Source organism: Micromys minutus (genome assembly GCF_963924665.1).
Source record: "Micromys minutus genome assembly, chromosome: 13".
In the NCBI taxonomy this organism is placed as follows: Eukaryota; Metazoa; Chordata; class Mammalia; order Rodentia; family Muridae; genus Micromys; species Micromys minutus.
The window spans coordinates 3,583,079-3,601,104 of NC_137982.1; the positions used below are offsets into that span (position 1 = coordinate 3,583,079).

General features: G+C 45.9%; 1 protein-coding gene across 3 annotated transcripts in view; it reads right to left on the minus strand.

Moving 5' to 3' along the window:
* Window positions 1-14,865: 14,865 nt before the first annotated feature.
* Window positions 14,866-18,026, minus strand: part of VAV2 (vav guanine nucleotide exchange factor 2) — a 155,724-nt gene continuing 152,563 nt past the window's right edge. For all 3 annotated transcript variants that reach the window (XR_013975315.1, XM_080927506.1, XM_080927505.1), the window contains one exon: window positions 14,866-16,828. Coding sequence is in view for 2 of the 3 variants with exons in the window: in XM_080927506.1 (XP_080783632.1) it covers window positions 16,781-16,828 (48 nt within the window). In the remaining variant the exon portion in view is untranslated. The remainder of the gene's footprint in view (window positions 16,829-18,026) is intronic.

Genomic DNA, 18,026 nt, shown 5'->3' on the forward strand with positions numbered 1-18,026 from the left:
GCATGTTTTCCTGCGCAGGTCAAGGAGAGGGGTGAGGCTGTGTCCCTGAGTGCTGAGGACGCAGCTCATGTCCCAGGACTAAAGGACAAGGTCCTATTGACACTTGCACGGGAGCAGGCTGCTCTCCTCATCCCTCCTGCCGCCCGGGCAGAATTGTGGTCCAACCCTACCCTGTCCCAACCCCCCTCCACTCCACCCCACCCCCATAGTCACATTCCACCCTATCCCACCATCATTAGACTAGAGTCACAGAACCTATGGAATGTTTATGCTTTCTACATATTTAAGGGAAACTATTGGAATGACTCACAGTCTGCAGTCCAACTAACCAACAATGGGCAGAACGGGAAACCCAAGAACCTAGTCGTTGCTCAATCTCACGAGGGAAGGTATTTCATCTGGTCTTCCTTAAAATCTGGAATCCTGAAGAAACAGGTTTCAACAGATGGGCTAGCATGTAAGTGCAAGCAAGCCAAGGATGAGTGAGCCTTCCTCCTTCCAGTGTCCTTAAGTAGACCTCCAGCAGAAGGTGTGCACCACCGTCCTAAGAACCTAAGCTGTTCTTTCTTTGGAACTTGATCTGTCCCAGGCTGGCACTGAACTCAGAGATCTGTGTGCTTCTGTCTCCTGGCATTAAAGGTGAGTACTTGCCTGGGTCTAAGCTTTTCATGGCCACTGTGCCTCAAGATCTGGATCACGGGTGAGCCCTCCATTTCTGAATTATAGTTCATTCCAGATGTAGTCAAGTTGGCGACTGGGAATAGCCACCACACTCCTCCCACGCTATTTACAGCATTCTTAGAACTTTCTGCGTATCTTAATTCTCCTAGTGTACAGGAGGGGCATGGTTTAAGAAAAAAAAAGGCAGCTCTGTGTGTAGAAGGGGTGAGGAAGATCTTGAGGGTTCTAAGAAGAACAGGTATCTGGGAGAAAGGGAGCCTGTGAACTAAAGGGGGTGGGGCTTTGAAATGGACAAGTTTTTGTGAGTAGGGGCTGAGAGAGCCTAAAGGCCAGCAGGGACCTTGATGAGCTGATAGGTCACAGGCACATGGTGACAGGAGAACAAAATGTCTCTTCTGCCAGAAAGAGGGGACATGGCTTCCTTTGGTAAGTGGGAAGCAGTGTCATACGTTCCTGAGCAATGCTGGCTTTTATCTGACCATCAGAAATCTTCCTGTACTCCGGGTTGAGCTCATTTCTGGACATTTGGACTGTCTTTTGGAGTTTGGGGGACTGAGTTTCCTTTGGCTCTGACACTGCAGCGCAGTATAAAGGGAGCACACTACAAGCAGGGTCGCGGTTGATTCCATTCTCCAGGGTGGGGGGTTATCTCACAGACTTTCCCAGATGCACAAACTCAGCAAAGATTGAGGCAGACTGGCCTTCCCGGCCCTCAACACCCTGAGACTTCCCTCTAACCCATCCGGCTCCCTGCTGATCAGCCTTGCAGGGCAGAAGGCTTGCAGGCCACCACTAGAAGGGTAGAAGTCCCTAGCAAGAAGGGAGTGGAGGGGGAGTCTTCCAAGCTCCACATGTGGCCCTGCAAAGAGGACACTAGCAACAAGACAGGCAGAAGAGCAACCTTTTGGATGGGCCTTGTGAGGAATGCATAAACTGACGGTATGACCATTACTTGGTTTTTACTGAAGCTATTAGAGAGAGAATAACCAGAGCTAACTGTGAGAGTCCAGAGCGAAGAGAGAAAGAAGTAACTGGGACCTAAACAGTAGAAGGTACTTGGCCATGAGAGGAGCACAAAGAAGGTAGGGGAGGAGGGAGGGATAGCAGGGTTCTAAGGAGAATGAATAGCCAGGGAGGGAAGCCCTGCTCTGGAGGGAGTTTAGGGTAGGGGAGGAGGTGTTATACTTTGTAGCAGACACTTGTGACTCTTAGGGAGCCTTGAGGCCAGCTTGTACTTTGATATGCTAAGAGGCAACAAAATAGCCAGTTACCCCTTTTGGCTTTTGGAATTTGGAGAAATGGAGTCTCCTTTGGACTTGACAAAGAAAGGGTACACAGGAGCCTGGATGCTCAGCTCCAGTCACTCAGGGCAGTGCTGGTGTGAAGCAGTGATAGTGGGCAGTCAGCAGGCAGAGTGATAGAGGTGGCCTCTGTCATTGTAGAGTTAGAAAACTAAGGTAGGACACAGCTTTAGGGATGCCATGGTTTAACAAAGCAAAACAACAACAACAAAAGCCAGGCAAGTGGCTCATGCTTGTAATTCCAGCCCAAGCCCTGAAGTTTGATACCCAAAAATCTTACGCTTAAAAAAAAGGGGGGGGCAGCACCATGGTGCATGCTTATGATCCCAGCCCTGTGATGGTGGTAACAGGAGCTTGCTAGCCAGTCGGCCTCACCTATTTGGTGAGTCCCAGGACAATGAACCCCTGTCTCAGGGTAAGTCAGGATCTTCCCAGGGAGCAAGTATTAACTCTCCAGGACAGCTAAAGCTCACAGCCCAGGCATCCCAGAGAATGATGCTGGGTGTCTTCCTGGCCTTGGCCGGTGGGTATGAAAACTGCTCTTCCCAGAGGACCCAGGACTTCTTGGCACTGAATCAGCCCCATCTCAGGGTTCCTGCCCTGCTTGAGTTCCTTTGATGATGAACTGTGGAGCCATAAGTAAAGTAAACTCTTTGCTCCTCAAGTTTCTCTGGTCATGGTGTTTTATCACAGCAATAGTAACTGTATTAGTCAGGGTTCTCTAGAGTCACAGAACTTATGGGTAGTCTCTATAGAGTAAGGGAATTCGTTACAACTTCCTGTCTGTAGTCCAACTCCCTGGTAATGGTCAGCAGCAGCTATGAGTGGAAGTCCAAGGATCTAGCAGATGATCAGTCCCACAAGGCAGGCAGGTGAAGAAGACAAAGTGTAAGGAAAAGATGACGGGGCACCAATGAAAGGAAAAGTCACTGAAAGGAAAAGTTACGGGGCACCAATGTTGTGAAAAGATGATGTTCCGAGTCTCGGTACCAATGTTAGGGGAAGGATGAAGAGAGTGGGGGGCATCTGGCCCATGGAGGTGCGGCGAGGCCTGGGGGCAAGGGAGATGCCTCTGGGGGGTCCATGTTGGGAATCCCTTCCCCCTGAGGGACCAGCCACACAACGGTATAGTACAGAGTAGAGTTTATTCAGGTCATGGGAGAGTTAAGAGGGCGGTAGAGGCAGAGAGAGAGAGATAGAGAGAGAGAGAGAGAGAGAGAGAGAGAGAGAGAGAGAAGTAGAGGAATAGAGGCCGGCCATGAGCACATGGGAGAGAGGGGGAAGAGAAAGGGAAGAGGAGGGGTAGGGGTGGGAGAGCAAGGCTGCAAGAGCACAAGAGCAAGAGAGAGAGGAGGGGTCAAGCAGCTCCTTTTATAGTGTCAGGTCCGTGGGGCAGAGCATACCTGGCCACTGCTGGGTTATTGAGGGGTGGGGTATACCTGGCTGTTGCTAGGTAACTGAGGGGTAGGGTTTACAGAATCCCAACACAAAGTATCTTCCTTCTTCCAACATCCTTATGTAGGTCTCCAGCAGAAGATGTGTCCCAGACTTCAGGTGTGTACCACCATGCCTGCATCCAAGACTTGCTTCGTCCCAGATGACCTTGAACTCGGAGATCTCCTTGCCTTAGTCTCTTAAATTCATAGCCAATATGCCTCAAGATCTCCATGCCAAGATCCAGGTCAGAAACTTGTATCTCCCAGCCTCAAGATCAGGATCACAGGTGAGCCTTCCAATGCTGGGTTGTCGTTCATTCCAGGTACAGTCAAGCTGACAACCAGGAGCGACCACTGCCATAGCCCTGGCTGAGAAGTTGCCCGCCATCATTTTGTCCTGTTGCATTCTCCACTTGCCTTGGGAGCTTTGCCCGCCCAGCTATTTTTCAGGACTCTGGGGCTGCCTCTGAAGAACATCCCTTGGGGCCCCGGGCAGTCAGGGACTTGTACCACACAGACAGGCACAGGCATTGTAGAGCTCTTTCTCTAACTAGGTTCAAATGCCCCCACATTCCTAGAAAAGGGCTGAAGCACCAAGAGTTGGGGCTCTGGCTTCCCCAAGAGCCAGCCCTTCCCCAAGGGGACACTTGGCAGGAAATACTGCACCCTGGTGGTTATTTGGGAGCTCTACACCCTAAGAAAGAGGAACCTCCCTGGGGATTGGGGCAGGGCTGACCTTCCACTGGACTGTCAGCCTGAGCTCTCATACAGCCCTGCAGACACTAGGGACCAGCCACCACCTCAAGGAAGTGCTAGCCACCAAGCAAGGTGGAGGAAGGGTCAACAGGAGGGGAGAGAAAAAAATGGGGACCCTGTTGTGAGAAGCAGGGAGCCCACCTCAGCGTTCATCTCCCTCAACTCAACCAGCCAGTTGGAGGGCGAGAAGAGTCAAAGGACCCCCGGACCACTGGAAGTTCATCCAGTAAACCTAATTCTGTCTTTTACACTGTATACACTCCAGACTATGGTGTGGTGTGGACTATGGTCCTGGCTTATTACCACCTCTTGGTTCACAGTTAGTAACGAACTCCTAAAAATCAGTGGGAGGTGAGGCCCACTGCCTGCTTCACACTCTTACCTGATGCTGCTTCCATGGTGTGAACCCCCACACTGGAGCCAGGTTCAGGCTACAGTGGGAAGGACAGACGACTGCTGACTGTGTATGCTGAGGACACAGCTCTGAGCCACTCTGAGCAGTTCCTTCTGTCCCTGTATGACTTATTTACATCTTAGGGCACAGACCTGAGGCTCTACCTGGTCATACAATCCAGCTCCTGTTGACACCTACCTACGAGTCTTCTTTCAGTGCCTCCGTGGTATATGCTCATATTTAAGTGTGGTACTTGGCTGAGGTCTTCCATAGGTCGTAGAAACAACTCCCCACATAGGTTGACTGCGTAGAACAGGCAGCTTGCCGTCTCCCTGACTCACCTGTCTTTGTCATTTGTCTCGAGCCTCAGATCACACTGATTTTTGACTTTTCTAGTGAATGCAGTCAACCCATCAAAAGGATGACAAAAAGAAAATGTGAACACTCAGGCATGCTGGGATGAGAATCCAGGGCTTAAAAATGAGGCCACGGGCTTGCCTCTTTCACAAAACATCAGGCTCAAAAGGCACCGGTTGGGTCTGTTCAACTTAAGACCTACCCTCCCCACAAGAGCAGCTGGCTTTTAAAAAATAAAAATGGACTCTCCTCCCTGGTTTGAATCAAAAGCTAGTCAGAGTAAGACGAGGTTCATGGTGAGAAAACCAAGCGTACGCATGCAGCACAGCTTTCTGATTAGAAGAAGAGGCTGGACCTCACAGAGTCAGTAACTCTAGTCTGCCAGACCCAGGTGAGTACTGCCCCACAGAGCTCCCTTGTGCAATATGAGTTTAATTTTGTTAGGACACATAAAAGGACCAGAATGAAATCAGGAAGGAACACAAACACATTAAGTCTTGAGTGACAGCAGGACATTAGCCAGAGTTGCAGACACTGCAGATCTCATCTTGAAGAGAGGCCTGACTGCTGCCTCCCTGCCCCAAGCAGAGCCAGTCTCTGAGACACGGCCACCTCAACCAGTGCATTTCACAACGAATACATTTGTTGCTCAAATTCCTTCCTAGGAGTGACATGTCTTCCTCTAAAGTTCCAACGACAAACCTAGGTTCAAAGCCACCAAGGTTCACCCTGGGGAACCAGAGTTTGTTGGGCTTCCATGAATAGGATAGGATTGCATACAACACAGGAGATGTGGAGTGGCTGGATATTCAGATGGAGGGTCCCTGCCTCTGTTAAAGGATGTAAGCTCATCTACGAGGCCAGCTAAGATGGTCTTTTGAAAGAGGTCCCAGCTGACCTCTCAAAGGTGGCAGCTTTATATGTTGGGCTTAGAGAGAAATGCACACACTTTACTTAACTGATGTAAACGGGAGAGATGGTGGGTACTGCAGGAAGAACTGTGGTGGGCAGGTGGGCTTTCTGGAGATGGTCCACCATCTTGAAGAGCTGTGATGATGGGCCTTGGAAAGGCACAGCCCTGGGCGGGGGGGGGGGGTTGTCTCTGGATTGCTTCTTGCTGCTGCTGTTCCTTTCCATGTTTGCCTTTGCTATGTTTTTTCCATGTTTGCCTTTGCTATGTTTTTCATACATCCAGCATAGTGTCGCTGGGCATGGGGAGATGCTCACTGCCTGTGAGGGTGCTTCTCCACCCACCCACATTCCCCTACACTGGGACATCAAGCCTTGGCAGGACCAAGGGCTTCTCCACCCACTGATGCCCAATAAAGCCATCCTCTGCTACATGTGCAGCTGGAGCCATGGGTTTGGATAGTGGTTTAGTCTCTAGGAGCTCTGGTTGGGTGGTGTTGTTGTTCTTATGGGGTTGCAAACCCCTTCAGCTCCTTCAGTCCTTTCTCTAACTCCTCTGTTGGGGACCCCGTTCTTAGTTCTATGGTTGGCTATGAGCATCTGCCTCTGTATTTGCTGTGATCTGGCAGAGCCTCTCAGGAGACAGCTATATCAGGCTCCTGTCAGCATGTACTTTTTACTTCTTAGCAAAAGCACTATTGTCTGGATTTGGTATCTGAATATGGGCTGGATCTCCAGGTGGGGCAGTTTCTGGATGGCCTTTGCTTCAGTCTCTGCTTCAAATTTTGTCACCATAATTCCTCCTGTGAATACTTTTGTTCCCCCTTCTAAGAAGGACTGAAGAATCTGCACTTTGGTCTTCCTTCTTCTTGAGCTTCATATAGTCTGTGAATTGTATCTTGGGTAATCTGAACTGTTGGGGTAGTATCCACTTATCAGTGAGTGCATACTGTGTGTGTGTGTGTGTGTGTGTGAGAGAGAGAGAGAGAGAGAGAGAGAGGTTACCTCACTAAGGATGATATTCCATCCATTTGCCTAAGAATTTTATGAAGTCACTGTTTTTAATAGCTGAGTAGTACTCCATTGTGTAAATGTACCACATTTTCTGTATCCATTCCTCTGATGAAGGACATCTGGGTTCTTTCTGGCTATTATAAATAAGGCTTCTTATGAACATAGTGGAGCATGTGTCCTTGTTATATGCTAGAACATCTTTTGAGTATATGCCCAGGAATGGTGTAGCTGGGTCCTCAGGTAGTAACATGTACACTTTTCTGAGGAACCACCAGACTGATTTCTAGCTTGCAATCCCACCAACAATGGAGGAGTGTTCCTCTTTTTCCACATCCTCACCAGCATCTGCTGTCAACTGAGCTTTTTATCTTAGCCATTCTGATTGTTGTGAGGTAGAATGTCAGGGTGGTTTTGATTTGAATTTCTCTGATGATTAAGGATGTTGAACATTTCTTTAAGTGCTTCTCAGCCATTTGATATTCTTCAGTTGAGAATTCTTTTCTTTTCTTTCTTTTTCTCTGTCCCCCATTTCTAATAGGGTTATTTGATTCTCTGGAGTCTAACTTCTTGAGTTCTTTTTTATATATTGGATATTAGCTCTCTATCAGATGTAGGATTGGAAAAGATCTTTTCCCATTTTGTTGGTTGTCATTTTGTCCTAATGACAGAAGCTTTGCAATTTTATGAGGTCCCATCTGTTGATTCTTGATCTCAGAGCATAAGCCATTGGTGTTCTGTTTAGGAAAATTTCCCCAGTACCCATGTGTTCGAGGCTCTTCCCCAGTTTCTTTTCTGTTAGGTTGAGTGTATCTAGTTTTATGTGGAGGTCCTTGATCCATTTGGACTTGAGCTTTGTACAGGGTGATAAGAATCAATCAATTTGTGTTCTTCTACATGCTGACTGCCAGTTGAACCATCACCATTTGTTGAAAATGCTATCTTTTTTCTACTGGATGATTTTAGCTCCTTTGTCAAAGATCAAGTGACGGTAGGTGTGTGGGTTCATCTCTGGGTCTCCAATTCTATTCCATTGATCTACCTGCCTGTCTCTGTACCAACACCATGCAGTTTGTTTGTTTGCTGGTTTGTTTTTAAATCACAATTGATCTGTAATACATCATGAGGTCAGGGATGGTGATTCCCCAAAAGTTCTTTTATTGTTGAAAATAGTATTCAGTATTCTGGGTTTTTTGTTATTCCAAATGAATTTGCAAATTAATTTTTCTAACTCTGTGAGAATAGAGTTGGAATTTTGATGGGGACTGCATTGAATCTGTAGATTGCTTTCAGCAAGATGGCCATTTTTATTATATTAATCTTGCCGATCCATGAGCATCTTCTGAGATCTTTTCATCTTCTGAGATTTTCTATTTCTTTCTTCAGAGACTCGAAGTTCTTGTCATATAGATTTTTCACTTGCTTGGTTAGGGTCACACTAAGGTATTTTATATTATTTGTGATTATTGTGAAGAGTATCATTTCCCTACTTTCTTTCTCAGCCTGTTTATCCTTTGAGTAGAGGAAGGCTACTGATTTGTTTGAGTTAATTTTATATCCAGCCACTTTGCTGAAGTTTTTTTTTTTTTTTTTTTTTTTAATCAGCTATAGGAATTCTCTGATGGAATTTTTGGGGTCACTTAAGTATACTAATGTCATCTGCAAATAATGATATTTTGACTTTTTCCTTTCCAATTTGTATCCCTTTGACCTCCTTTTGTTGTCTAATTGCTCTGGCTAGGACTTTAAGTACTATATTGAATATGTAGGGAGAGAGTGGGCATCCTTATTTAGTCCCTGGTTTCAATGGAATTACTTCAAGTTTCTCTCCATTCAGTTTGATGTTGGCTACTGGCTTGCTGTATATCACTTTTACTATAAATTTTGTCAAATGCTTTCTCAGCATCTAATGAGATGATCATGTGGGTTTTTTTTTTTGTTTTGTTTTATTTCTTTATATAGTGGATTGCATTGATGGATTTCCATATATCAAACCATTCCTGCATCCCTGGGATGAGGCATATTTGATCATGATAGATGATTATTTTGATGTGTTCTTGGATTTTGTTTGCAAGAATTTTATTGAGTATTTTTGCATAGATATTCATAAGGAAAATTGATTCAAAGTTTTCTTTCTTTGTTGGGTCTTTGTTGGGTTTAGGTATAAGTGTGTGTAATTGTGGCTTCATAGAAGAAATTGGGTAGTGTTTCTTCTGTTTCTATTTTGTGGAATAGTTTGGAGAGTATTGGCATTAGGTCTTTTGTGAAGTTTCTGTGAAGATCTGTCCTTTTTTTTTTTTTTGTTTGTTTGTTTGTTTTGTTTTTTTGGTTTTTTTGGTTGGGAGACTTTTGATGACTACTTCTATTTCTTTAGGGGTTATGGGACTGTTTAGATGGTTTATCTGATTAACTTTGGTATCTGGTATCTGTCTAGAAAATTGTCTATTTCCTCCAAATTTTCCAGTTTTGTTGAATATAGGCTTTTGTAGTAGGATCTGATAATTTCTTGAATTTCCTCAGTTTCTATTATGCCTCCCTTTTATTTCTAATTTTGTTAATTTGGATACTGTGCCCTCTGGTTAGTCTGGTTAAGGGTTTAACTATCTTGTTGATTTTCCCAAAGAACCAGCTCCTGGTTTTGTTGATTCTTTGTATATTTGGTTTATACTTGGTTGATTTCAGCCCTGAGTTTGATTATTTCCTGCTCTCTACTCCTCTTGGGTGCATTTGCTTCTTTTTGTTCTAGAGTTTTTATGTGTATTGTCAAGCTGGTAGTGTATGCTCTCTCCAGTTTCTTTTTGGAGGCACTAAGAGAGTTTTTCTCTTAACACTGCTTTCATTTTGTCCCATAAGTTTGGGTGTGTAGTGTCTTCATCTTCATTAAATTCTAAAAAGTCTTTAATTTCTTCCATGACCAAGTTATCACTGAGTAGAGCATTGTTCATCATTTATGTGTATGGGGACTTTCTGTTGTTTTTGTTATTATTGAAGATCAGTCTAAGTCCATGGTGATCTGACAGGATGCATGGGATTATTTCAATCTTCATGTATCTGTTGAGACCTGTTTGTGACTGATTATATGGTCAATTTTGGAGAAGGTACTGAGGTGCTGAGAAGAAGGTGTATTTTTTTGTTTTAGGATGAAATGCTCTGTAGATATCTGTTAAATCCATTTGGTTTATTATTTCTGTTAGGTTCTCTGTGTCTCTGTTTAGTTTCTGTTTCCATGATCTGTCCATTGATGATAATGGGGTGTTGAAGTCTCCCACTATTATTGTGTGCTTTGAGCTTTAGTAAGGTTTCTTTTATGAACGTAGGTGCCCTTGCATTTAAAGTATAGATGTTCCGAATTGTGGTTTCATCTTGGTATATTTTTCCTTTGAGGAGTATGAAGTGTCCTTCTTTATCTTTCTTGATAACTTTTGTTTGAAAATCAATTTTATTCAATATTAGAATGGCTACTCCAGCTTGTTTCTTGGGTCCATTTGCTTACAAAATTGTTTTCTAGCTTTTACTCTGCGGTAGTGTTTGTGTTTGTCACTGAGGTGTGTTTCCTGTATGCAGCAAAATGCTGGGTCTTGTTTATACATCCAGTCTGTTAGTCTGCATCTTTTTCTTGGATAATTGAATCCATTGATGTTGAGAGATATTAGGGACTAATGATTATTGTTTTCTGGTACTTTTGTTGTTAAAGGTGGAATTATGTTTATTTGGCTGTCTTCTTTGCGGTTAGTTGAAAGATTACTTTCTTACTTTTTTCTAGGGTGTAGTTGTCCTCCTTGTGTTGGAGTTTTCTATCTATTAAATGTAGGGTTGGATTTGTGAAATGATGTTGTATAAATTTGTTTTTGTCATGGAATATCTTGGTTTCTCCATCTATAGTAACTGAGAATTTTTCTGAGTATAGAAGCCTGGGCTTTGTGTTCTCTTAAGGTCTGTATGTCATCGACCCAGGATCATCTGATTTTCATAGACTCTGTTGAGAAGTTTGGTGTAATTCTGATAGGTCTGCCTTTATAGATTACTTGACCTTTTTCCCTTACTGCTTTTAATATTCTTTCTTTATTTTGTGCATTGGTGTTTTGACTATTATATACTGGGAAGAATTTCTTTTCTGGTCCAATCTATTTGGAGTTCTATAGGCTTCTTTTATGTTTATAGTCATCTCTTTCTTTAGGTTAGGGAAGTTTTCTTTATAATGTTGTTGAAGATATTTACTGGCCCTTAAAGTTGAGAATCTTCCACTCTCTTTTATACCTATTATTCTCAGGTTTGATCTTCTCATTGTGTTCTGGATTTCCTGGATGTTTTGGGTCAAGATCTTTTTGCATTTTGCCTTTTCTTTGACTGTTGTCAATATTTTCTATGGTATCTTCTGCCCCTGAGATTCTTTCTTCTCTTATATTCTGTTGGTGATGCTTGTGTCTATGATTCGTGATTTCTTTCCTAGGTTTTCTATCTCTAGGGTTGTCTCCCTTTGTGATTTCTTAATTGTTTCTATTTCCATTCTTAGATTCTGGTTGGTTTTGTTCAATTTCTTCACCTGTTTGGTTGATTTTTGTGTTTCCTCTTCAAAGGCTTTTACCTGTTTACCTGTATTGCCCTGTATTTCTATAAGGGAGTTATTTATGACCTTCTTAAAGTCCTGTAACATCATCATAAGTTGTTATTTTAAATTGCTTCTCCCGTGTGTTGGGGTGTCCAGGACTTGCTGTGGTAGGGAAACTGGGTTCTGATGATGTCAAGTGGCCTAGGTTTCTGTTGCTTAGGTTCTTAGACTTGTCTCTTGCCATCTACTTATCTCTGGTATTAGCTGGTCTTGCTGATTCTGACAGTGGCTTGACCCTCCTGTAAACCTGTAGGGGCCAGCTCTCCCCCAGCAGTGTCTGGGTACAGAGTGCTGTGGCACAGGGTCAGCACAGGGCATAGACAGAAACTGGAAGTATCCTGTCCTACAGTGCTTCTCAATTCCTGTGTCCTGAAGGCTCCAGGCAGGTCCCTTAGAGCAGAAGTGGTGGTCTCACCTGTGCTCTCAGATGTGTCAGCACTTCTCAGGGACCAGCTCTCTCCCAGCAGGGTCTGGGTACAGAGAGCTCTGGCACAGGGTTAGCTCCAGGTATAGGTGGAAACGGAAAGCAAAGATAAATTTTCATAAAATATTGTTTATATGAATTAAAGATTTTACAGAATTCCTGATTTAGTTTTAGAAAGTTAGGGTAGTGGCTGATCTTTTTCCAGCATTGCTGGTGCAACAGATTAATGATGCATCCACCACACTCAGAAAGAACTTAGAGATGTAAACTGTTAGCAGTGACCACCACCTTTAGAGAGGTTTTAAAGGAATAAGTTGTTAGTGAAGTTAGGTTAAAGTGTTTCCGCTAATGGCTTTGACATAGAAAACCTTAGGGAGCAAATGATTATTGAACAAGGGATGCTTTTAAAGGTCAGGGAACAAGAACAATGGTACCCTGACTAGTGTCAATTGGCACGCCTCTCTAAAGCTGGGCTAGTGATCAAGGTGACTATTAGTTTCTTATATCCCTTTCTGCCCTCAGCTTCCCGATAGGATTTCATTTTTTAATCCACCAAACGTATGCATGGGTATGTATACATTGTTTGTACACATGTGTATAGTATATATGTGTGAAGTTGTTAGAGCTTGCTCATTGGAGCCTTGCTTCATCCACCGTGTGTGTGTGTGTGTGTGTGTGTGTGTGTGTGTGTGTATGTGTGTGTGTGTGTGTGTGTGTGTGAGAGAGAGAGAGAGAGAGAGAGAGAGAGAGAGAGAGAGAGAGAGAAATTCCTCCCTCCTTTTTTTTCTCTGCCAGCCTCAAGGAAGTACTTGCTGGTCCCAGTGAGTCAAGCTTTATTCTCTCAGAGAAAAGTCTGCTGAATGTCATCTCCACGCCCACCACCTCCTCAGTTCGCCCTGCAATGTTGAAGCTGGTCTTTGAAGTACTGCTGTGATAAAACACCTTGAAAGACAGAAGCAATTTAGGGAGGAAAGGGTTTATTTCAGCACAGTCCCTCACTGAGGGAAGTCAGGGTAGGAACTCAAATAGAGCAGGAACCTCAAGGCAGGAACTGATAGGGACTGTGGAGGAGTGCTGCCTAATGGTTTGTTCACACTGCAGTCAGGATGGAGCCACCCACAGTGAGCCAGGTTGGTCCACAGCAATCATGGATCAAGAAAACACAACACAGACTTTCCCACTTTCAGAAGGGCTGTGGCTTGTGTCAGACTGACAGAACTATTCATCATGGGGAGGTTGGGCTCTGACAGCCTAGAGGGTACATCATCCAGTGAAAATACAGTGGGCAACTTCCTGACAGGACAGCAGTAGCCCACGGGACAGCAACAGCAGAGATAAACCTCTCCATAGATGGTTTCAGGGAACAGTGTTTGCTTTATTGCATGTGACCAACAGAGTGGAAAGTCTATCAACTCTGACTGGTTAGCACATTACCTCGACTGCATACTGAGCACTTGACCTGGGCTCTCTATGCAGAAGAAGTATATTAAAAGAGACATGGAGTGTGCAGATTGGTCCACAGGTCAGCTACTGGCTGCTCATGCCACATCAGAATTCAGTGTTCTGACTTCAGGAGCACCGTGTGCCAACTAGGCTAGCCACTGGGATGTGCCTGCCTTTTCTCCTACAGGTAACCAGAAAACCTCCACACTCAATAGCTGTGATGTGGACAGGGCTGGTGATGAACTGGCCAACCAAAGCTCATGAGCTTCACTACCTAGGGCACCTCTGGGTTTCCAGGGAGAGTCAGAATCAGGGGTCTTATAAGTTAACAAGGATCCTTACTGAGTCCTAATCCAATCCTAGGGTCCTCACGAGGAGGAAATGTGTGTGCCAAGGAAAAGGCCACCGGAGGTCACAGCAAGAGGCTCCCACTGCTAGTCAAGGAGGGAGTCTTCAGAAAAACCACCAGTTGGCCTTGACCATGAGGCCTGGGACCACAAAAAGTTAGGCTTCTGGGCCCATACCTTCTGGTCTTATATTTTCCTCACAGTGCAGGTGATGAAGACCACCTGAGGAGAGAAAGCTGCAGAGCCCACTGGGAACCAGATCCTTGCACCATGGCCAAGAGAGACAGCCTAGGACCCAGGAATATCCCAGAAAGGGCTGCCGCGTGGAAGGAGGCACTTCCTCCACACACTGCCCACATGGTGGTAACTTAGGCCACCAAGGCAGAAGAGATGCAGAAGAGGCGAGGGTAGCAAGGTCTAGATCTAGTCAGCAGGAGCTGGCTGGTGGATGACTGAGGCACCCAGGGTCCCTCTGCCCTCTAGACCCTGGTTACAATGGCTGAAGGCATCGCAGGCCGGTGAGAACATGTGACCATCCACAGGGTGACTGCCACACCGTGTGAACTCGATAAAGATGGATGGACAAATCATCTGTCTTTGGCCTGAGCACATAGGAAGTACACATGATCATAGTCCGTGACACACAGAGTACCATGGCTGAGATGGGACAGCGTGGGTTCCTTTATCCTCAGTGGTACAACCACAGCCACAGGCCACATTTGTAACAAGACTCAACACAAGTCAGGCGCCTCCTAGTCTCCCAACATTCGCAGGGACCCAGGAAGTGTGCCTGTGCCAAGGGTGGTTGGGGAAGTGTGGGTTATGGACAGGAGACTGGGAGGGGAGCCTGGGGTCCTGAGGCATGGGGTCTTTTCTGTAGGGGGGTGAGGACGACCAACAGTTGATGAGTTAGCTTTTCTTCATCAAATGACACAGGTCTCATCCTAGAGGAGAAAGGGCTAGGTTTGTTTGTTGTTTAATCTCTGAACATGGTGGCTCTTGCTCTAAGGCTGCTTGCCTGGAGAACCCTGCTGGACGCTGTGCCGGCCAGGCGGAGGTGACCGCCGGCCAGGCTTTGAGTAGGACAAACCCTGACAGACTTAGGACGTCAGCTGCTCCCTCCCAGACACAGGTTAACCACTGCTGCAGAATAGAACATAGGTTTATTTGTAGTAAAAACCGTAGTCTCGTGGGGAAAACCCATTGGCAAATGTACAGTTGTTCCATGAGGGGGTGCTGCTGGCTGTGGGAACCCCACATCCCTGACTCGCATGCGTTGTATGCGTTTTACTGCAAATGTTCACAGCTGATCTCAGGCCCCCAGTCCTTAGATGGTGTCCAGTCTCCTGCAGAGGTGCCCATGCTCCAGCCTGCCCAGCACCCTGCTCCAGTGCAGCTCAAAAACAACAACAACAAAAATAAACAAACCAGACACACATGTCAAAACAAACACAAAACATTCACAAGAACGGGGCTCCAGAGTAATCATGACAAGCTAAAATAGACGTCCTTTTGCTATTATAAAATCTCTTATTCACAGATATATAATGGGAGATTTAGATGAAATAATTACAACTTTCCCCTTCTAAAATAGGAACAGGCAGAACAAAGCCTAAAAGGAAAACAAAAAAACAAAAAAAGCTACAACAACAGAGAAACAAACAAACAGAACAAAACCTAAAGCAGAGGGTGTCTCCAGGGCGCATTCGTGGTTCCTGCAGAAGGGGCTAAAGTGACTCTCTCCAAGGCAAACCCTTGGCTCCCAGTTTCTCATAGCTGGGGTTTTCCAAGGTGTCTCACTTCCTGCTGATCCCCATCTCCTAACATCCCAGCATGTTGTATGTGGACACCAAGCTGCAGGACATGAGGCCAACTCTGGAAAGTGTCCCCAGGTACAAGGTAGTGCATTGTCCCACTCCAGTGGAGACAGTGTCCCTAGCCTTGGTTCCTTACTCACCCAGGAATGGACAGCGAGGTGATGGGAGAAAGGGCCCCAAGAGTCTGTCTTCACCTAAGCTTTGACACAGAACTCCATGGGAAGAAACTAGGGGCTGGCCCAGCAAGCCAGAGGTCAAAGGGCAGAAAGCACCAGGAGAAGGAACTGAAAGGGCAGACACACCCAAGAGCACTTATTTTGAGCTGACCACAGGCCCAGTGTGTGAGCTGCAGAAGCCCTTGTGGGGATACTTGTCAAGGGCTAGAACCAACACCTAGTGCAAAGGCCAGCAGACTCCTAGTGACCATGGTTTGGAATGCAGAAAACTCAAGAGTGCCTCCTGGAGAGAAAAGAAGCAGTGAGTGGGGAGAGAAACCAGGTTTTCTACCCTGCCCTTTGGGGTTCACAGATGTGTCCCCTGGCAGCAGGGCAGAGAAGACCTGTTCCCTGGTTCGGGAAAGGGGCTTCAACAAGCGAAGAGCAGTACCACTGTTTGGACATGGGGGCGAGTCAGCAATGTCATCGTTCCAAAGGCCCCTCGTGGGGGAGGGGCCTGCCTGGTTAGCACTCAGCAGGACCCTGATGTGTTAGGAAGGGAGGCAGCCAGGGAAAGCTCCAGAGCTCGCTTGATCCAGTGGCCCCTGCGCAAGCTTTCTCTCCCAGCTGGGCCTACTGTGTGCCACAGCACAGCTTGGCTCTGGTCCTGCCTGCCTCCCAAGACCCGACCCATACTCTAGAGAGCAGCAGAAAAGACAGGCAGATCAGTGTGGGGCAGCAGATGAGCTCCAAGGGACCCCCTGCTGTCCCCAGCCCTCCCCAGCACACACCTGGCACACACCATGAGTTGAGTTCTAGGCTCCTGAATAACCATCTAAACCAGAGAGGCAGACAGTGGCTTCTGACCTTTGCTGTCATTCACACATGCTTGGCCATATTGCCTGAGCTCCCTCTCGCTGGTGCTCTGGGTGTGGCCAGCACAGATTTCCTCTATGTACAAGGAATGTACCAGGGACAGGCCACCTAGGGCAAGTGATGGTGGAACAACCTCCCCATCCCTATGGGCCATACAGCTGCAGGCTTAGCAGGCAGTTTCCGGAGCTATGGAGAAGCCAGAGGTGGACTTCAGAGCTGGGGAGACTCCCAAGGACATCCATGGGTTCTGTGCAGGTATCGTCCTCACTGAATGCCTTCCTCTTCCACATACGTCGAAGGAAACCAACCGATCTGAAAGAGATGGCAGGGATACATGTGTCTGCATGTGTGTACACATGACAAGGGAGTATGTGCCAGGGCAGGGCCAGGATGGGCTTGGGAGATGAGACCCCTCCTGAACACCAGAGATCTCAACCGGGCCTCACCAAGCCTTGAAGAGAGACTGAGGAATGTAGCTTATGATATGCCAATGAGAAAGTGTCAGACAGATCCTACTGAGGAAATCATATCTTCTCACGTCTCCTGATACAACCTAGCCCTGGATTAAGGGATCGCTCAGATCAGACTGACAGGTCTGTGGGAAGAGGATCCAGCATGGTGTGGGCAGCACCATCTCCTAGGCAGGTGATCCACGGCGCCTGCTTCCCAGTTCCTGCCCTGACTTCCATCAATGGCAACTATGACCTAGACCTGTAAATAAAATAAGCCACTTGCTCCTCTCAGTTGCTTTTGGTCAGAGTGGTTTGTCACAGCAACAGGATGAAATGGAACAGATGTTCTAGCACTAATGAATGACATCCTCCTGTGTTTCGACAGTTATGGTCTCTGTCTAAATGTGAAGAAACAGCAACCCTGATGCTGGGATTAAAAACACGTGTCTCCTCTTCATGAAACGTTACAAGTCACGCATGACGGAGAGAAACTGAGGAGTACTCCAACTAGGATGCTGGTCATGGCCAGCAGTCCATGTACCCAGTAAACAGCAGCTAGAAGAAATGTAATTGACAAAAACTGATGGGACGTGAAGATACTCTACAGATTAGATAACTGTTCGTCAAGAGGAAACAGCAGGAAATGTCAAGGAGTAAAAAGAGATCATGTGGGCGATTACTCGCAAATGATAAAAGACAGAGAAGACAATGGCAACTCCCACACGAAAACTGGGAGGAAAGTAAATCTATAATTCAAGGCTGTATTGTCCTCACACTGTCTCAGTAGTAAAATATACTCCCTAAAAGGACTCTGAATAGTCAAAGTGCATGTGTAACCTCCAGAATAACACACGATAAAAGGGCAAAGAACTAACAAACCAATCATGAGGAGGGGAAGTGAAGTAGAAAAAATACTGGTTAACCTAAAAGTTACCCGGAAAGGAGAGGAACTGACCAACAGTGAACAGCAAAATGTTAAACTTACAATGGAATAGCCCAAATTTTATACTAAATATAAATTGACTACAAATCCTACTAAAGGGCAGAGATTGCCACCT